The 23,093-nt window shown below is 34.6% G+C and overlaps 1 protein-coding gene across 3 annotated transcripts in view; it reads right to left on the bottom strand.

Moving 5' to 3' along the window:
* The window catches only part of LOC128236720 (pyrokinin-1 receptor-like), a 67,178-nt gene that overhangs the window by 2,585 nt on the left and 41,500 nt on the right, over positions 1–23,093 (bottom strand). For 2 of the 3 annotated variants that reach the window (XM_052951787.1, XM_052951789.1), the window contains exons 2-3: positions 5,585–6,118; positions 901–1,026 (exon numbers count right to left, since the gene is read on the bottom strand). In XM_052951787.1, coding sequence (XP_052807747.1) covers positions 901–1,026; positions 5,585–6,118 — 660 coding nt within the window. Of the gene's footprint in view, positions 1–900; positions 1,027–5,584; positions 6,119–14,747; positions 15,456–23,093 lie in introns of those variants that run through there. The other variant, XM_052951788.1, reaches the window with a different exon arrangement.

Genomic DNA, 23,093 nt, shown 5'->3' with positions numbered 1-23,093 from the left:
GATGGTGATAACGTAGACAAAAAAGATGACATAGCATGACCAAAATTATGGTGATTAAATATACATACTAGTTAATATAGTCCCATCAATGTTATTGGTGATTAGGTAAACAAAAACGCTTGAATTGCCTAGTAAATGTTTATAATGATTAAGTCCACATAATAAATTAAATAGCCTGATCAATGTCATTGGTGATTAAGTATACAAAACAGCTTACATTGCCGGATCAATGTTATTTGTGATTAGGTACAAATTAACAGAGAAAGCTTTAAAACCTAAAAAAAAGTTATGGCCACAAGACCATTTTATAGCGTGGCACCTTGGAAAGGAGTACGAATAACTCAATGCGGTCATAGCTTTGTTTTAAAATCGTTTTGACTTGAATAGTAAATGATAAATGCTTCCCCACAGAAATGAGACGAACCTTTCAAGGTACTTGCTTATTCAAACCGTTACGTTTAACCTCTTGACATTTTCAAAATACTCGAGCTTTTCATCACTCAAATTATTAATATGAAATCCACCCCTTTTTCTCATTACGTAAACCATAAGTGCATAGTTAAATGTCATACTTTCCTTCATCACAATATTTAAGGTAATTGGAATTTATTTAAACTGAAATTGGGCTTTAGACATTTATTGACTTTTAAGAAAATAAATTAATAGCATGCAGTTTATCAATTAACTGATGTGAATTTAAATCCTCTACCGCATTCACTTTATATTTAATTGGACTCTGTGATAAACCACAGACGCTTGTTCGAAAATATGATATACTCATATGTTTGCTGTCTCTGTGTATTATGTTCTTGCTGTATTAACTCGTTGTTTGTATGAAGTAAATTAAGATATTCCAAACATAAAAACAAATAATTATCTGTTATCGTTATGCGCGTTTACCAGACACATAGAAGAGGTATCCCTGCACTTCGATGAGCTTTGAAGTCCAGTGTTCCACGTACAGGGTCATGAGTCGCTGAGCGTGGAAAGGAGCCCAGCACAGGAAGAACGCTACCACCACCGCCACTAAAATAAACACATTCAAATTTTGCAAACGTAATACGGCTGAACAGTATAGTAGTACTAAGTAGTAGCATCAACGTGGTGGAACGGTGCCCAACACAGGAAGAACATCATTACGGCCGCCACTGAAATATACACATATATAAACGTGAAACGGCTTAAGGATAAACTAACTAATAAAGCCATCAGCGTGGAACAGAGACCAGGACAGGAATAGTGCCACCCCCACAGCAACTGAAAAGTACAAAATTTAATATATAAATACTATATGGCCGAACAGTATCAAATTAGTTCTGGGGGTGTTACATAGTGTCTTCACAAGTAAGATAATAAATTATACGATTTATAGTTTCACGTGTCTGTTTATTATTAATGGATAACGTCCCGTATAATATCAGGGCAAATTTATTATCATTATTCTGTCGTTTGACATTTAAAACTTTGCTTTAGATTTATTTTGAGTAAACGTGCCAGACTTTCAGCCGCAGCAAAATCCAATAACTGGCTTTTAAGTGACATGACTGATTCTATAACTTTACAAGCAATAACGTTTAAACATATGCCCGCCTCTGAAACATATGCACTTAAATTTGTTTCTTGCTTAAAATCAAAATGGCTACCAGTCAACTTATCGGAAGAATTATATACTACACAAGCAAATTTTATTTATTTTTTCAAACATTGTATTTAACATAAAGGGAATCAGACGCGAACAAAGTTAAGGTTGATTAACAAAAGAAAGCAGCAAGTATTTCTTGAAGTAGTGTACACTATAATCATTTGATTAATAATATGTTATTGGTTGTAAATAAGTTAACACACATATTTCAGCATATACATATACAAAAGGGTTAGGCCATGAGATGTTACAACGTTAGAAATCCGCTCTCCACGTTTTTTGTCAGACTAATACCCTCAAAAAGAAATGACATAGCTATATATATATAATTACTAAGATGGGGAAAAAAGAAAAATAATAAAAAGTTTGCCAGAGTTTTTTTATTCTTTAGATATATTTGAACTTGTATAAATATGAACTCATTTTGTTTATTAGTTAAGTTATCACAGCCATACAATAATTTGTTAACGTTCTATCATATATTTTACACGCTAGAAGTAAAAGTGTTCGGCGCGTTCAATATCAGGTCCACATGCACATGAAGGGCTTTGCATTAAGTAATTATAATGGATGTCAGCTTTAAAATTGCCACCTTTGTTTCGCATACGCACAAAGTGAACAGTTTCTGAACCAAATCGTTCAACTGTGTAATATATAGGTATTGTAGGTGCTTTGTATAATTATTTAATTTTTGTTTTGAATTTTGCTTAGGATTCCGAGTCTCATGTTCATTAATTAAGATCATTTCATTGCTTTTGTCTTATAATTGTTGGAATATGAATTATAACTAGCATATTGAACATTATGCGTGAAAAGTTGACTAAAATATGAGGGTAACATACTGTTTTTTTCTCGCTATATACTAATATTAGTTTTTGTAATTTCCTTCTTTCCATAAAGGAAACCCACCCGATTTATTTGATTTAGTTATTAATGGAAACTGATATCTACAACCCCGTTGCAATTCTTGCAGCTTCATATTATATTTACTTCGTTTTCATGTTGTGTACATTATCCCGTTAAAGCGACGCATTTTCTAAGAAAAGAAATAAAAATAGGTTGTAATGATTTCCGTGTTATCTTAAACCAAATATTTTCATAGAGCCTAGCATCTATGAGGCATTAGAAACCATGTCAGTGATGTGATGATGCTATGAACCTTCTTGGCAAAGTGTTACTCGTAGATGTTCGTGAAAAGTGAGTTTTGTAGAATTAAAGGTAAGTCTTTGTAAGTTTCTCTAAAAACAACATGACCTTTTTTAATGGATTTAAGTTAAGGTGCCTCTGTTTTGGCCGTTGTAGAATAATGTCGAGATCATGATTTAATGTTTCTTGAAATATCTGGGCATCGTGACTTGATACTGCTAGAGAGTAATCATCAGCAAAGAGTCTAATAACGCTACTGAGTGACATTGCTTTCTCATTTACATCAACTAGAAATAATAAAAGGACCTAGTACCGAGCCCTGAAATACTTCGCCGTGTAATGTTTTGGCATCAGAAAAAATATTATTGACATTTAGTTTTGTTTACGATTTGTAATAAATTGCTCTAACGAATTGAAAACTTTCGCGCCAATTCCATTCTGTAAGTCTAAACAACACTCTATCGTGACAGACTCTATAAAAAAGCTTAAGAAATATCGCAAAATGAAACACATTTAGATTGGGGTTTTTTATCAAATGCTGTACATATTTGTTTATATCTATCGATGAGTTGATATACTGTTGAGTGACCTGGTAGAAATCAGGACTGTTAAGAGTAAATAAGACTGTTTAAATGCAAGTAATTATATACGTGTTTTAAATGTATTCGTTCCATGACTTTTCGGATACAACTCAAACAAATGAAATAGGTCTTTAATTGACGTGCTCTTCCTTCATGATCTTAATGATGGCGTTACATGTACATGTTTCCAAAATTCTGGATGAACACCAGTTTTTATTGAACGGTTAAAAAATACAGCTTTACAGAGGAAAGCACAGTGTTTCAAACGTTATTTTTAACATTCTTTGACCTATCTGGTCTGGACCAGTTGATCTGTTAATATCTAGGTTGTCCAAATTGTCAAATATTTACTGTTCGTTTATGTAAATAGGATTTAAACAAATATTTTTTTAAGTAAAACATTGTAATGTACTACTTGAGTCATTTACATTAGAAAATTTAATGGATGTAAAAATAAATTAGTGCCTTTGCCTTTTTCTTCGTATGTTTCCGAATAAATTCCATCCCTGCCTAACAACGGAAGTATATCCACATATTGTTACAGTTATTCTTTACCAACAATGTTACATCTTTCAAATACTCATTCGAATTCATTGACCAGGTTTCGTCCAAGAAATTATAGGCTTTCTAATCTAAAGCTTTGACATAAATGCTGTTTGTATTGTTTTTCTATGTCACGTGAGGATTTTCTCGTTTGTGAGTTGAACCACGCCTTATCGTTCGGTCTTAAGATACATTAAGTTTTATCCCAAAACCAACGATACAGTGGGACGGTCTATATATCTTGCATAATAAGTAGCTATTGTTACGATCATGAATTCTAATCCATAACGAGTCACTTGAATGTGATGTAACATCTTTCTAAATATGTGCTGGAACCCCTTCAAATCTAAGATGTTTTCTGCCATATTAATCTAGTTCACTTTCGGTGAAACAATGAATGCTTAAGTCAATTGTTCTTTGTATACTCTAGTGGTTGCGAATACCTCTTTTATTTCAATACAGATAAGATAAGCAGTGGTCATTGTGTACGACTGGTCCTGGATTAATTTCAATATCGTCAGCTCGGTATAGTAGTAAAATGTGCCAAACGTCAACGGAAGTTATCGTATTTGCACCTGTAACAATCACTTAAATGATATTGAAAAAAATAGTGTGATCATTAGTATGTTGAATAAAAAGCATCTATTTAATATCCACAATGTTTCATTCATTTTGCACATTTTCGTAGCAAAAATAACATTTTAAATATAATGAATACTAGGATAATCCCACAGCTGCCCGCTGCATGACACAATCATCATAACTTCATGCATCAAGAATACCAGGTTTCTGATTTTTATAACAGAATTCTGTTTTCCATGCTACGATGTATATTTATTTATTAAGATGTGAACCGCAAGACATAAATTATGATTACAAGTAATTTGTACAGAAAATATTCAGATAAGACAATTTAAACGTTATTGCAGCACTGCTGAGAGTATTAGTGTTATTCATCGAGAAAAGCATTGTTAGGAAAATTGGCAAATATATGGTTTATTTTATTCCGACTTGGCTTGCTCTCAAAATATAAGTTGGTCTCATCGTCGTCAAATCTAAAGAAGATATCAATATGAGAAAATCATTCAGATGACGTATCGGTTCCGTTTTATTTAAACCTCTAAAGATTGCCGAAGTTTGTGTGTACGTTCAATAACTCGGGATTTGGGTGCAGTAACTATAGCTTAGTTCTGTTTAAAGCACACAGCAGTGCTATATATTAAATTTTAAGTTGCATTTGCAACATTGATATTTAGCCGAAACTAACGTCGGACATAGCTTAAAAGTGTAACATAATGCATTACGTATTTGGCAATGTCTTATGTGTTATGCAATGTGTACCGATATTGGTGGTATTTTGTCGTCAAACTGCCTTTCAACGCTTTCCCCTACCTTAACTTGTACTTTGAGTTGGTCAGTTCAAAACAAAAATGCGCCAAATCTACCGTATACTTTTTATAACAGAAACGTGTTGTCATTTTGAATAAATGACCAGCAAAAAACTGTACTTAAACTTGGCATACTATTTTAGACGGAAAAATTACAATTAAGATTATTTCATTCATTAAGTAAATAAGTAGATGGTACGACAATGAACTAAACGTCTATTTAGTTCATATAAATTTTCTTAAACCAGACTAGTTGAAGTTATTGACTCACGTGTGTAACTCACCGAGCATTCTGAGGATGGCCCGGCGGGCTCTTGTGGCGGTGGTCTTGCCGTACTGTGGGCTGGCGGGCACCGTGAGTTCCGTGGCCCGCAGTCTGACGCCGATGAGCACGTAAATGAGAGTGATGACAACCATGGGCACGAGGAAATATACAAAAGTGGACAGTTGAAACACCGAGATCATACGACCCGTCCATCGGTGTGGAATGTTACAAACAAGCGAGTCCGCGATAGGCCGTCCCGTCTGCGGGTCGCTCAGATAGTAGAACGTCCTTGAATGTACCGGGTACGGCAAGGCACTGAACGTCGAAATAGTCCATATTATAATGATACAGCGAGTCGCCCTTGAAACATGACAGCATGGCTGCAATTTAATTGGATGACATATGGCCATGTAGCGTTCGATTGTAAAACCTGTGATGGTGAGCACCGATGAATATGAAGTCATCTCCATGACGAATGTCTTGATAATGCAAAACGGCTCACCAAAACGCCATGGGTACGCTTCCCAGATCGAGTAGACTTCCGGCGGCAGGGCTGAAATATAGAAGCGCCTAGATGGTATGTGTTGGACCCAAATGACACAGGTGCACCATATAGAACGGAATTTTTGCAGTCTAAGCATATTTCACGTAAATAAACATACAAAATTACATTCAAGATGGACAATGGAAAACACAATTTTCTTCCCAGATTATTCGCCGGGTCCACTTCAACAAAACAATATTATGATTATTACAAAGGAGAGCACTTTTAAATGAGAAAAATGTCAATTCGGTTCATATGTTATTATGCTGTAATTAGATTGATATTTGTTTATTCTAAATGAAGATGATTAAGTTATGTTGATTTGTGTCCATATAGGACAACAATTCAGCGTACATGTCCAGAAAGGAAAAACAAGTAAATAGTCGTGTGAAATAAACGAGAACAAATCTGCCTTGTGTGTCTTGTTAAGTGACTGTTGTCATTTTAAGCCGTTGTGTGTCTCGGTAAGTATCCCTTGTCGTTTTAACCGTTGTGTGTCTCGGTAAGTGGATGTTGTCGTTTGAGCCGTTGTGTGTCTTTTTAGATGTCTGTTCTTTGTTTGCCGTTGGGTGTCTCGTTAAGTGTCTCTTGGCGTTTTAACTGTTGTGTGTCTCGTTAAGTGTCAGTTGTCGTTTTAGCCGTTGTGTGTCTCGTTAAGTGTCTGTTGTCCTTTAAGCCGTTGTGTGTCTCGTTAGGTGTCTTTTGTCCTTTAAGCCGTTGTGTGTCTCGTTAAGTGTATCTTGACGTTTAAGCCGGTGTGTGTCTCGTTAAATATATGTTGTCGTTTTAGCCGATGTGTGTCTCGTTAAGTGTATCTTGACGTTTTAGCCGGTGTGTGTCTCGTTAAGTGTATTTTGACGTTTTAGCCGGTGTGTGTCTCGTTAAATGTATGTTGTCGTTTTGGCCGTTGTGTGTCTCGTTAAGTGTATCTTGACGTTTTAGCCGGTGTGTGTCTCGTTAAATGTATGTTGTCGTTTTAGCCGGTGTGTGTCTCGTTAAGTGTATCTTGACGTTTTAGCCGGTGTGTGTCTCGTTAAATGTATGTTGTCGTTTTAGCCGTTGTGTGTCTCGTTAAGTGTATCTTGACGTTTTAGCCGGTGTGTGTCTCGTTAAATGTATGTTGTCGTTTTGGCCGTTGTGTGTCTCGTTAAGTGTCGGTTGTCGTTTTAGCCGTTGTGTGTCTCGTTTAGTGTCGGTTGTCGATTTAGCCGGTGTGTCAGTTGTCGTTTGAGCCGTTGTGTGTCTCGTTTAGTGTCGGTTGTCGTTTTAGCCGTTGTGTGTCTCGTTAAGTGACGGTTGTCGTTTTAGCCGTTGTGTGTCTCGTTTAGTGTCGGTTGTCGTTTGAGCCGTTGTGTGTCTCGATTAGTGTCGGTTGTCGTTTGAGCCGTTGTGTGTCTCGTTTAGTGTCGGTTGTCGTTTTAGCCGTTGTGTGTCTCGTTTAGTGTCAGTTGTCGTTTTAGCCGTTGTGTGTCTCGTTTAGTGTCAGTTGTCGTTTTAGCCGTTGTGTGTTTCGTTTAGTGTCGGTTGTCGTTTTAGCCGTTGTGTGTCTCGTTAAGTGACGGTTGTCGTTTTAGCCGTTGTTTGTCTCGTTAAGTGACGGTTGTCGTTTTAGCCGTTGTGTGTCTCGTTTAGTGTCGGTTGTCGTTTTAGCCGTTGTGTGTCTCGTTAAGTGACGGTTGTCGTTTTAGCCGTTGTGTGTCTCGTTAAGTGACGGTTGTCGTTTTAGCCGTTGTGAGTCTCGTTAAGTGACGGTTGTCGTTTTAGCCGTTGTGTGTCTCGTTTAGTGTCGGTTGTCGTTTTAGCCGGTGTGTGTCTCGTTTAGTGTCAGTTGTCGTTTTAGCCGGTGTGTGTCTCGTTTAGTGTCGGTTGTCGTTTTAGCCGTTGTGTGTCTCGATTAGTGTCGGTTGTCGTTTGAGCCGTTGTGTGTCTCGTTAAGTGTCGGTTGTCGTTTTAGCCGTTGTGTGTCTCGTTTAGTGTCGGTTGTCGTTTTAGCCGTTGTGGTTCTCGATTAGTGTCGGTTGTCAAAATCAAATTCAAACTTCTTTCTAATTTCAAATGTTATGAGACCGACTCCGACTTGCTATTAGTATATTGTTTATTTTTCAAATTTCTCATTTAGTGATGTGAATATCGAATATTGAATAGCCAGGTATCCGTTTAGTATGGCTACAAAATACTGATAAGCTGTAGCCACGCCTGAGTCCTTATATATGAGAAACATTCCCGTAGTTTTTATCTCCACAATCACTAAAATGTCATTTACATCTTTTTATACTACGGCAATATTATCCGCCATTCCATTTAAGGGTCATTGCATTCTTGGCAGGAGAACGGTAGACTACTACATATTCCGTGAAGTGGTCCTTAATCTAACAGAACATTCGTCGATAAATTGAGGAAAAGTAAACTAAAGCTGCGTAATATAGCGTGGGAGGAACAAGGTAAGAGGCTGAGAACTCGTCAGTGGTTTGGCATTCTAGTCAGAAAAAAAACATGTGCATTTGAGTGTTAGTAAGAGAACATGCGCAAAGAGTTATGCCTCTTTGAGGAAGGTAATCATTAAGGTGTAAGAAAATGAAATGGAATTGTAAAACTATTTGAATGAATCGAAGAGCGGGGTCAATTTACAGAACACACATTTTACACACCACCGATAGCCTTCTGGCATTTAAGGTTACAATACAAACTACTAATTAATTTCCTTATATAGTTCAAAGTTTATAGGCAATAATGTCATTTCTAACGTTTACTGTATAAGACAACAAAATATTTCTTACATTTAGTTCAAATTTAATTGATTTCAGCATTAAACAGGTAAAGGTAGGTCATGTTCACTCACTTTGGAGATAAACAACGTTAATTTTCATGTGATCCGTTTGTATAAGGCCGGAAGTTAGCAAAATTGCAATCCAGCAGATTCCTTTGAACCATTATCCTATGCGATATATTGACCACAAATTAAACTTTATGTAAAAAGAAAATGACGGGGTAATACATTTTGAAAGGGAAAGCCTCAAAACTTAAAATCACTAAATAAATTTAAATTCAATTAAGAAGAAGAATGACATGCACCACAACACTTGCTATATTAGACACAACATTGACAATACGTAGTTTAGGCATCTCTTTCAGCACTAGGTTGAAAATAGCAATACACATACACAAACAGAGAAATAACACTTCTACAAACGTCCACTAAAGGGAAACATACAATCTATACGATCCATTGCTCTTTAGAGATATAACATAAATATGCTTTAAAGGCATTGTATTATCCCAAAAAAACATTGTCCGGGTTAATGAAAAATCTTTCAAAGCGCACGTCTTCATGCAACCGTATGGTTTAGTTAAAGCTCACATAATCAACAAATACTCAAAATCATGACGACGACATCCATTTGTATTTTGAGTTTGTTGGTGATGTTTTGCGTTATATCTCCCAAAAACAAAACTCGTACAACCCTCTATGCGCAGTGGTTTCGATATATTTGTAAAGCATTTATTTTCAAAAAACCCAATAGGAAAATCAAGCTTTGTCATTCAAAATTGGATAGCAAAACTTCATCGGAGCACTCCAAAATAATATTTTAATGCAAAATGATTTTTTGTAATTTTCATTTGCATCGTATTGAAAGCCCTTAATAATTACGATACAGTGCATGTTACAACATCCATTGAAAATAAATGTAAGAACAATTCATAATAAGCACAAGGACAATAAGAGTGGAGTTCAGTTAAGTTACTGGAGCGATGGAATATGAACTTCGGACTAATGTAAACACGTGATGTGCATGCCGATAAAGCTACTTTTCGGTCAACTGTTTGCAAAAGGATTTTCTGGTTTCGACTAGAAACGAATACTTGCCACACCTCTACAAAATATACACATTATTTAACTTCTGAATAACTATTTTTTTAATAGTAAAAACATGTATTTCAAGTGTGTCTATTGCCATTTGTCTAATATTAATTATAAACACTTTGTGTCAGACCATTTTATCAGGTTCATTTATTTCAATTATTAACATTACTGTTTACCATTTTTGAGATATTTGTCCTGTAAGCAGTATGTAACTTAAACCATGTTTTGAGATTGATTTTGACATGAACCCCTGGTGCCAAATTTTTGATTCAAGTAAACAAGCAACAAATCAATGACCAAACAAATGTGTATTCCGTTTTAAAAACAAGATAAGCAACTTGTCCTGACAGAAGACTTATTTGTTTAAGATGACTGTCAACTTTGTTTGAATCAAATTGAAATTTAAAGTGGTTAGATTTCAGTAGATCATTAAATTGTATGCTCTCAATGGTTCCAAAACGACGGACATGTTACAGCTAATGCTTGTTTACAAAGGTAACTCGTAAGAACATATTTCCATTAATATATATCTTTGCTTCATTTTTTTTAAAAACACATAATTTTATCATCCGCCAAAATGTTCGTAACAAAAGTAAGTAAGTGGTTTTTAGCTGGGAATAAATGGGAACAACAAAACATCAAATTCTAGGAATTTGATTAATATGTTAAGTCATATGCAAAACAATAATGTTTATTTCAATAATATGGCAATGCGAAGTGTTGGTCTAAATCACGGTCCTCAATTGCATTATATACTGAATTTCCCTCTCATAAAAACAGTCTGTTTTACTGCATTACAATAGCAATAATGTCTGTGGCATCGAGTGTTAGAAAATCTGAAAGTTAAGGGGGTTTCGAGGACTGTTGGCACAATCTTGATTTCCAAATTCCACTCTTCAGAAGTTTTGACAAATTTGTTGCATAATTAAGTACATTTTGTTTAATATTATTTTTTTATCAATAGCCAATTGCAGGTAATACGTTATTTGTTTTGACCGGGTTAAAGTTAGCTATAATAATCTGTGTACTTACCTATCATATAATTTTTATGTGCAGACAAGTCTAAACATTAGGTGGTCATCTCATTATAACTTTGTTCAATTGACTACAGAAGCCTTCAAGTTATAGATAGCTATGTAATTAAAATGTGTTGTGAAACTGTACAGAAGTATCTAATATGTTCCAAAAGACACAATATAGAAGAAGCAGTTGATAGTCATGTTGTGTAGTCAGTTACCTCCTGGAGTCTGAAGCCTCTTACCCTCCGTTCAAAGGAGCGCATTAAGCTGATACGTTCTATCACCATCAAATTGTTATTCGAGATTGTTGATGTCTATGAACAGTCTTAAGCAAGGACAAATACATTTTCCTTCCGAACGATTTCTATTCCTGAATTTATATGTGACGTTATTTTAATATCAAACACTTTTGATACGAGTAAGTGGATTCAGATAGCAAAACGTCATACGTAAATTAAATGTTAAAAAAAAATCAAATTGAATATCAGTTACCTTTGAGGATACGCTGGCACCAATTATGTTGTTTTGTATCAGTAAAAAGAGCCTTTTTAGAAATATATTTGAAATATCAAACGGAGTACTCCATTTTGGAAAATCATTAAGTAAATGCAATGGAATTGTCCAATCGAAAACAAAAATAATCTGAACCTTTCATATTGTTCATTTTCTTCTCCATTATTCAAGTAATTGTTTTAATAAGACATAATTAGAGGTAGAAATAAAACAAGAAGTGTTTCATTTCACCCACTACCCAAGAAAATGAAAATAAAAGTGTTATATGTTAGGTTTGTACAAAACTCACTGTACTTTCAAGCAGGAGAGCATGTTGTAGTGACTGGTTAATTCCATACATTTGTTACGTTCTGTTAAATCAGGAAATAACATTCAATAGTTGTACAAACACGAATGCAATCAGAGGCTCTCTTATGCAAACTGTATGAGTACAACCAGATTATTGTTCTCTAGGTGCATTTTGGTGCAAAATTGTTTACTGCAACTCTTTTACATTGCCAGACATATAACATGCACAATCTGGACCTATTTTTAGCCTGTTTGCATTTTGAATCTAATAGTTTTCATTTTCTATTTACAAGACTGAACTCATTTAAATGAAGATTATGTGGTATTTAATGAATTAAATTTAATAAATATCTTGGTATTGTCTTTAATATCTATTGTGCATCGCATTATTAATTTTCCTGTTTGTTTGTTGGATAACTATGTTGTTTGTGTCTAATGATATACATCTAGACGCATATATAGGGATACATGTTTGCAACTTTCAATGGGAAGGTGTCTATGAATACATTTAACACCTCTTACCTAAAATGAGTGGTCAAAAACTATGTTGATACGCAAAAAACTTCCAAATCGGCCTATAACATAAAATTAGCCTTATGTGGTATAACGAGCTATTATTTCACAAGGTTAAGTAAATCTCATACGAGTTGATTATGTTGAAAATATTTACATTCTACTAAACGATTTGTATACACGTCCTGCAAGTAAATAAGCATGTCAGAATATACGGACATACTCTGAATAATAGTGTCTGTATTTGATAAAAAATATTAGCGACGTATTAAGTGACAAATTTAAATTTAAATGAGGCCAAAATAGTTAATCTTTGTTTCTACTAACATCGCCAAAAATGGGGTAGAGAGGTAGGCATATTTTTCTTTCAATTTGTTTGAGAACGGGAACCATTGAAGAACGTTTTGAATATATAATGGTCAAATTTAAGCATGTAAACTAAATTAAATTCATTTGTGAAGAAAAGTACTAAAACATATCTATTAAAACGCGGAAAAAAGTACAGGGTTCGGAAAAAAGGGTTGGTCGGGTAAATGGAAAAAATACACAATCCATATGATTTAAAAACAACAATATATTTAAGTGGCAAACACGAAGCTTATTGCCTAAATCTAAACTAACTTGATTTAAAATGAAATTTCAAAGCTTTATTAAACACGATTTACACGACTTAAAACAAACAAAATATGATAAAAAAGAAGCCGAAAAGGACCAGACGGCATTGACCCCACACCACTGAGTTGTATCGGTGATGACGTAAGGTACCATTCTAGATATTCGTTTTTGAGATTACGAATGTCTGAGATGGTCGAGTTACTACGATTATAGTTCGGATATGTCAGTGCTCATTTGGAATGTTTACAAATTGCCATGTCACAACAGTATAACAACTTAACCGTTAGTTGCCCAACACGCGAGTACCCTCATGTGGACATCAATAAATATACAGTTATATTCAATAACACCCATTCAGCCTTGTATCAGCATTCATATAGTAATACTCTGAAATATTGTGTTGTCTTTAAAAGCTTGCGGATCAATTAAATTGCAACGATTTATCAATATCCACACGGTTTCAATTGCAATGAAACTTATACAAACAAATTAATAAAAACACGTTGTCTATTTATGAGATTGGTTGAAGAAAGTAACATAAATTTCCGAATGAAGAATTGTGCGAAGACGCTTCTATTATCATGGAAGTAAGTATGTGTTTTAGAATGATAATGGATTCCGGTGTTTAATTATGCAAAGCGCATTACCATACTAAGAGAGATAAATTCCTAAATTAAATCAAATCATGTTATTTGTTGAATAAGAAATGAATAAATAAATATATGACCAAACGACGAACAACAACAACCTTTATTGCATAGACGATTATGAAACGGCAAACATAGGCTTCAGTTATTAAATATCGGATGAGGGTATCGAAGACAGAAGCATAACAATTGCAAATAAAATGAAATATTGTAAAATCCTGGAGGGAACAACGAAAGTAACTTTCAGGTTTCAACATTATAACTAAAGCAAGCGAAATATCACAGTGAGGTCTTGCAGATAGTACATTTTCCAAATGAACAATACAACAGCATAAATTCACCTTGATATCAATATGCACGGTAATATGCAAAGAGATGCTGATTGAATTTAGCATCAATTGAGAGTATTACACACAATTTTACAGTAAGCCATAATCTGTTTCACTAAAGAACAACCATTTCACTTAATTTATGAAGTTTATGAAATTTGACATACATAAACATAGGTACAAGTATAAGCCTATTATTGCGTATGTTATGCAAAACAACTCGCAAAATTGAGTATTTGAAGTACTTGTGCCGTTTGCTATGGGAGTGACTAGAGACAATTAGCTGCAGATGATGCACGACACGCGCGGGTCGTTTTCAAAGGGATATGTATGAAATTTTTCTAATGTAATGTTTTAATATATGTATACAGTAAGAAGCCTTGTAAAATCAAGCGTACCACATCTGTATTTTGAAGTATGAGTTTTGTAACGTAAATGAAATGAAAATATATTTATACTAATAAACACATTTACGATTTGAATACAAATAGTAGCCCCAGATATAAATTTGTTTGTTATCTATGAAATGAAATAAGATTTTAATACGAAAGTTAACACACCTAAAAACAGAATTAATTAAAGCTCATATGCTTCGAAATAAGTAGAAACTATTTTGATGTTCGTTCAGAGACCCTTTACACATCTGAACATGTTCATGGTCATGTTTTTATAAAACCAATTGTAGGCCGATGCCAAGGACAGGAGTAAAAGAGGCTCGTGTCGCCTTTTACGTTAACAAAACTATTGTCCAAAAAAGAAAAAGCTAACCGATGCATCTGCAAAAGGGTGTTGGAAAAGGGAGCTGTACATATCCCGGATTGGGTTTGTTTTGAACATGAAAGCTATACGTACCGATAAAAAGGGTAAGAACGTCTGACACGGCAAGATTGAAAAGGTAATAGTTAGTCACCGAGTGCATGTACGAGTTCCGCCAGATTACGATACACGTGCTCAGGTTGCCTAACACGCCCGTGATAAAGATTGCGGTGTAGATAATTGTGAGGAGAATTACTGTGGTCACTCCCTTCCGGCGTTCTCCGAGAGTCCTCAGTAGTAGGGCGGCGTGGTCGCCAGAACTAGCCCACGTGCCGTTCACGTACGCGGAGGTGTTGTTGGCCGGTCCAGGCGACATCTGCTCCACTATTTTGCGATCCCCATAGCTACCCATCTTCACTCAGATACACTCCGAGTCCCGTATCCTTCCTCCATTGTTATAGCTACTATTAACGAACGGTTAATAGACACAAGCGTTGACTTGGTTGAATACTAAGTACTCCCAATAGAAACATTCAAACAATATTCCAGACAACGGGAAACATCCATATTTATATCAATTTGTGCCTAAGAAGATATGCATCGCATTGCGCACATAATTAAGGATTGCTTACGACATTATTTAAGTGATCCAATAAACAGTTACTCGGATAGCTTGAAACTCAGAAGTGAATGGAATTCGACTAGCAAACCGCGTTAAATATTTCCAATAGTGATCTGAGAAGATGCCCTGCCAATAATGCGCTGCCAGATTTCCAATACAAGAAACGGCGAATGGATAGTTTAGCCCATGGATGTCGGTCTAGTTGTTCTTGCACAGCATACCTCGTAGATAAGATGGCTTCAGAGTTACCGTATATTCCTATCAAGCTTCATAATCATGTACGAATAATATCATTCGTTGTTTGATTAATGTATTTTGCTCCAGCAACTGGCAGTTTCAACGTGAATAACATATTAATCATTTAGGCATCGGAATAGAAGAAATGATACTAATTTACAAAACGCACTCTACTATATGGCATTAGGAGTCGGGGTTGGATTGCTTGAAGATTGAGATTTAATGCAGCTGCTTATGATGTTGTCAGTCAGAATCCTTCTCACAGACTAAGCATTTTGGCATAATCAGACGTGAACGATCTGACACGAGAACAACTGGTTTTAGTTTTCGTACACTATAAATCACGATCTAATAAATGGACACAGAAAGTCACGATATGAGATAGCAACTTTTTATTTAAGATTTCTCTGACGTGAAAACTAAGTTAACTCATAATTAAAATATTTTCTGAAAGTGTCTAGAATTGGACGGAGTCATGGCGACTATTTAACGTGGTTATGAGTCACAATATCTTGACAATATATATTTAAATTAAATTTCTTTTTAAAAGTAAGCATATTTTGATTCTTGGCAGTTGTCTCTGTTATTAAACATTTCTTTTAAATAAAACAGTTAGGATAAGCTTGCAAAGACACGTGTTTGTTCTGTTCAAAGAAGATGCAAACACTGGCGAAAATCAACGCCAACCGCACTTATTCATGTAGTGTTAAGAAAACTTAAAATATACATATTCTTTTAATTGATTTGAATTTAAGTTAAGCTTAACCATCTGACCAATTTGAAGATCAGTATTTTAGCTTTCTTAAACGAAAAACCGAAAAACCAGAACATACCAATCTTGGTCCTGAATATATTAAGTGTTCAAAATTAAATGTTTGCCAATGAGATAGCAGTATGTTTGAAATAGTTCGTACATTTATTTCAGTAGATCAGCATAACAGGAAATGAATATTGTTCATGACTACGCCCTTGTTATAAGGATTTACGCATAGGTTGTATAATAACTAGCCAAACCTGATTTAATTGAACAAAATGTAGGCTTATCCTAATAACAAATACATTGCTACTCATATATCATCTGCTATAGATACAAATAAATGCTTAGCTTCATTAGATTAATATGTTTAAAGTTATGCCAGGCTATGTTATGGGTCATACTTTTACCATTATGACCACATTTTGATAAAATGATTTCATATCAATGTCAATACCATTTTCTTTACAATAATGGCTTAGTTTAAACCATAAATCCTAAGATATTGAAAATTTCAAAACGAGAGGTTCTAAGTTCTTAAGTGTCTATATTACTATAAAAAAATAACATATATTGCTACTTTTGAGTTTATATTTAAATAATATATTGTTAATTGGTACTATGCATGTAACCTATCTATATTGAACAGAACGTATAGATAATACTTAAATAGCACTTATACAGCGAAAACAATATTCTAATGAAGATGTTGTATACACCTTTACTAATTGCACTATGTACCAATCAAGTTTAATTATGAAAACAATAGTGTTCAGTTGATCCATATCACAAGTAAAGTAATTTCGCCTTTTCTCGGAGTCAAACTTAAAAAAATAGGTTAATTCATACGTCAGTGTGTTTAGATTAATTTTAAGTCTCCATAAATTACAGCAATTAACAGTTCGTTTTAAAGACGCGGGCACTTAAATGTTAAAGGTTGTTTAATTGATGGGTTTGGCACGGCGCTCGTAGAACAGACCCACCCCGAGATTCCCGCCGGCATATAATTGGCATGACAAGTTAACAATAATCAAACAATAATGCAAGATCATGATTTGCTAAGTGCATTCCGGTAAAACATTCCATTGTATGCACTAGTATAGCACATTGTTATTAGGCACATTTCAGGTGCTTTGATATTTATTGTATACGCATATGTAGAGTGCAAAAAACTTGTATCATTGGTACGTATTCTACTGCGTTACCACAGCGTATATTCCCTTACAAGATAGCACTATTTTAAAAAGAAATGTTTGATATAAAGAATGTTCCATTCAGGTCAACAGTTTTTAATAAAAAAAATAGGAATGCAAACGAATGGCAAAATTGATATTCGAATATTCGGTAATTCTTTCGATCGAATATTCGAATATTCGATTACCGAAATACATATTTTGGAAGATGTAGTAAACTACTATTATTATTCACTTAAGTAATAGCCGTGGCAATTTGACCCTATTTGTCGTAGCGGCGGACCCCGAGTTTCCCCCAAATAAGACTTTGAAATTCGCAATTTTCAGGAAGAAAAATAAACAACATTATAAACAGACAAACAACACAATCGTATAAATTCAATTCCGCTGCCTTTATATGTGTAAACAATGTGAAATTAGATGGATTCCTAGTCAAATAGAGTTTTGCGCCAACGGAGGGTCTTTTCGTAGGACAAGCAGCCTCGTTCTGAGATTGATCTTTTAATTGACTAAATATAACTATGGAAAACCCAAACCAACTCGGGAACTAGTAAAATTATAAAACGAAAACATATCTGGATATGACTCATCCAGTGTTCAACAATAGAGGAAATATATCCTAAAACGCTATACTATACATTTACATTTTAAAGCGCGAACATTGTATCGAAACATGGAAAACAATTTAAAGCACATATATGTAACAACATTATTTTAGCACATGGTATTCATATCATCACGGCGATTTGAGCTATGTCGCCCAGCTTAATTTGCAGCCAAGACAAAACATTGGTGTTAAAGCCGATTTCTAGTCAGTTATTGTAAAAGTAAGGGGACTTTTTACAGTACCCGACGATATGTCCTTTAATGACATATGACACGTGGTTCACATTCACACCTCTGGCATTAGTCGTTGTTAAAACAAAACAAACAAACTTTTTTCCGAATATTCGAATACCGATTTTGACATTCGAATACCAAACGTTTGATCGAATATTCGAATATTCGAATATTCGTTGGCATCCCTAAAAAAAATATTAGTAAGCCCGGTTGACAGATAATGAATAAGATTTCCAAACTACCCACAAATATGCAGTTGTTTGACTCCATCAACGGAAGCAAGACATTTCATATTCAGCATCCTTGATTACTCTTGATACTTTGGTAGGTATCAAGTACTGTTATAATATGAGCTACGTTCAACACAATATATTAATGTATACGGTTTTGTATACCGCAATGCTGCAACAATAACGCCGCAGTTTCCATCTAAATATCATCAATTGATAAACGCGTTAAATTGAACGTGCAAGTTAATTACCAGAAAAATACGCCTTGGCATATGAAACAACATATGGGTTTTCATTGTCAAATGCAGTTGTTTCAGGAATAACCACAACTACTGAATTCTACGCAATTTTTAACACGAATAATTCTGTTAAGTCGAAGAAATCTTTCAATGTTAGTGACGTTAATTTCATTAAAATATTTTTGAAAAAAGGATAATAAAATAATTCTTAACATGCAAATGACTATGCTATTTCCTGCTAAACGTGTGCATGAAATATTAATGAAATGCTCGTATGTTAATGTTGCAATCCTAGGCAAATTTTCAGCATTGCATCGTTCTACGAAGTCCGTCAAGTTGAAATCGACCGCATAGGCTCTCTGAATATCTTACAAAATGTTTCACAGCACCATTATAAGCAATTATTACCATGAATAATTGTTATGTCTAAAAATCACGTAAAATTTCAGGGAATAATAATTTGATATTCATGAAATTCCTTAGACAACAAACAAATCAGCAGTCTTGATCTATGTTCTCCAGTTCGCAGGACAGTATGAATATGTATAGAAGATATATATTAGGGCAAATCAACCCAACACATCAACAAAGGTTAGTTACGACTTTCCATGAAAGTTGATTACATATTTGATTGTACAAATACGTGCACACATTTTTTTGGAAGCACAATACAAACAGTAAGTGTACGTATTGTTTTAAACATATATGTCTGGGACAATTGTTCTAATAACCTAAAGAAGACATCGAATCCGTCCAAAACAAGGCTGCCATAATAAACAAAGGAGCCACAAAATTCTGTTATATCAATCGGCTACTTAAGGAGCTTAACTAGATTTCTATGGCTGAAAGAAGACGCCATCATAGGCTCATACATTTTTACAAAATGAAAAACAACCTCAGCCCATCATATTTATCCAACCGCATTCCTGCTCACAACAACCAAGTCTACTTGCTCCGCTCTGCCAATGACGTTCCAACAATACACACTCGAACACAATCCTTTGGTTCCTCCTTCTTGCCCCTTACAATCAGGGGATGGAACGCACTTCCTTTTATTGTGCGTTCAGCGCCAACACTTCGGGCATTCAAAACAAAACTACAAAGCAGAACAATACCATGGTCAGCACATCTTTATAAGTTCGGCACTAGAAGAATGCAGATCTATCATACACGCCTTCGTCTTGGATGAAGTACTCTGCAGTTTGAGCTCCATCGTCGTGATCTATCCGAAACTCCCCTATGCATCTGCGGTGCAACTGAAACTCCCACTCACTACCTTATTCAGTGTCCAAGATATCAAGATATCCGTCCTCTATACTTTTCTGACTTGCCCTGTGCGACAACTGCTAACAACCTCCTGTATTGCAACGAACATCTTTCACAGGAGGAAAACAGACATTTCTTTACACGAGTCCAGAACTTTATTGCTGCAAACAAACGGTTTAACGTGTGGCGTTGAGAGCGCGGTGCGGGCTCACCATTGATGACGGACAGCCGGTCAATATGTGTGACATCATTTCTTACTTTTTAACATTTTTGTTCTTTCTTTAAAGTAAACCATACTGAATCAACTCATTTAGTATGCACACTCACATACAATTATTATTTTTATAACTCACCACGTTTCTGCTACTAAGCATGTTTCTGTAGTTTTACGACACATTCTAGTCCACACCCTTATCAGCTATATTACCGAACTTCATTAAAATCTAGATCATGTAAACTTCAACACGGAAAGGAACTCATATAAGCATTCAAAATGCTTGTCATCCAATCTGCTCAGAATCATTTTATATTATACATTCGTACATTGTGTATTGATTTCGTGTGTTTATTAAACTGAACAAATATGTTTAAACTTAACATATACATATTCCTTTTGCCATTTAAAATGAATATCTGACTTATTAAATACTTAAAAACAAATGTTTCTTAGCAATACCTGAAACTAATACCATTTATTAAATTTACTTGGTCAGATTATTACAATGCATGAGGAAACAATGGCTTAAAAAAGTTTGCGGCTAACCATATGATGGAAATGGCCTTTTAAGAAAACACCACAGGTGCTAATACTCATTCTTTAAGTGTTTAAGATATCATTGCCAAACTTTCAGTTTGTGTTGCATACAGCCTGAAATTGAACTATAGGGATTTTGAAGTTTAAATGCAAAAACATTATATGCAACGACTGTTTAGAAGAGAAAAGCCAGGTTAGTGTTTATATGAAACATTAGCTAAAAACAATTGTGGTCTTGGGCCATATTTACATACTTTTAACAAAGGTGACTTCATTTGTTAGTGTGATAGCCTCTTCATCTGTGTCAATGTGAACAAATTGACCCTTGTGTATTACTTCAGTTTGGTGTTAATCTGTTTCAGATCGGAATCCATCACTTCGGTACCGTATTCATCAGTAACGCAGGATACCAGATTGGCATCTGGGATTGATCTCTTCAGTACTGTATTCACCAGTAGTGTTTTATCCAGGATACCAGAGTGGCATTAGGGACTGATCTCTTCAGTACTGTATTCACCAGTAAAATTTTATCCAGGATACCAGAATGGCATCAGGGATTGATTAATTTAGTACTGTATTCAGTAGTAACGTTTTATCCAGGATACCAGAGTCGCATCAGGGATAGATCACTTCAGTACTGTATTCAGCAGTAACGTTTTATCCAGGATACCAGAGTCGCATCAGGGATTGATCACTTCAGTACTGTATTCAGCAGTAACGTTTTATCCAGGATACCAGAGTCGCATCAGGGATTGATCACTTCAGTACTGTATTCAGCAGTAACGTTTTATCCAGGATACCAGAGTTGGCATATGGGACCGATCACTTCAGTACGCTAGTATACCAGAGTGCATATTCGATTTGGGATTGATGACTTAAGTACCGTCATCACAAACATTTAAACAAAGAGACAAGAATTGCATATGCATCTCAAAGTGTTTTCAAAAGAGCATCATAAACTCTAATAAATATCTTTTTAATTTTGATTTACAAGTGAAAGTGGTTAAATTTTATGAAAAAACTTCATTTAAACACTAGTGTTGTTTTTTCGAAAGTGTTTGTAGAACATCTTTATTTCCTTTACAAACCTTTCTAATCATATTATAAATTATTGAAATTGTTTTAAACATCTTGCAGAAAAGTTATTTGTCAGTATTGTAGAATTACCTTTCATGATTTTGTACCATATGATGGCACATCTTCTTTAGCTAAAAAACAGGTCCTGATTCCATTATATTTCCAATTTTCATAGATATTTGTTATTGGACGTTAATTTTTGTTGACAAATGCAGGGCTAATTTGTCCATTTTTTTGCATAGTATTCCCTTATCGCTAGATCAATACATCATGGTTTATTTTAGTCATCTGGTCAGTAGGCCACTAATCCCTTGCCAGGGGAGGGGGCAATTAACTTTGTATAGAATACCGTGCGTTGTTAAAATTAAAACTAAGCCTAGTACGTTCTGAACAATTAAGTGTATTTGCAAAGGATATAGTTTTAAACTGAATGAGCTAATGAATGAGCTAATGTAAGCATAATTATAGTACATTCTTGTTCTGATTATGTTGTGAACTGTTAAACTGCTATATTCTGAATATATTAACATATATATATATATATATATATATATATATATATATATATATATATATATATATATATATATGTTGTAAACTTGTAATATATTCACATATATATATATATTTATATTATATTAATATCAATAACTCATGTTTTGTTGAATAATCTATGTGCTTGTTTTTAAAAATGTTATTAAATACATATTTCAACTATCAAACCGAGAACTCCATTTGGCAAAACACGAAATAAATGCAATGGAATTGTCCAAAAATAGTGAAACTACACTTTATCTTTTATAAATAATGTCAACCTTTCATTCTTTTCATTTTGTTCTTCATAATTATTGTAATTGTTTTTATAAAGCATACTTAGAGGAAGATTAAAAACAACAAATGTTTTATTTCACCCACTACCCAAGAAAATGAAAATGAAAGTGCTATATGCAAGGTTTGTACAAAACACACTGTACTTTGAAGCAGGAGAGCTTAGTGTAGTAACTGGTTAACTCCATACATTCACTGAAACGCAACTTCGCTACGGTCTGTTAAATCCGGAATTAACATTCAATAGAGTTGTACAAACACGAATGCAATCAGAGGCTTCCTCATGCAAACTGTATGAGTACAAACAGATAATTGTTCTCTGGGTACATTTTGGTGCAAAATTGTTTACTGCCAATCTGTTATATTGCCAGCCACTGAACATGCACGATCTGGATCTATTTT

Source organism: Mya arenaria, chromosome 6 (assembly GCF_026914265.1).
Source record: "Mya arenaria isolate MELC-2E11 chromosome 6, ASM2691426v1".
Classification (NCBI taxonomy): domain Eukaryota; kingdom Metazoa; phylum Mollusca; class Bivalvia; order Myida; family Myidae; genus Mya; species Mya arenaria.
This window is presented reverse-complemented; position numbering and strand designations above follow the sequence as displayed.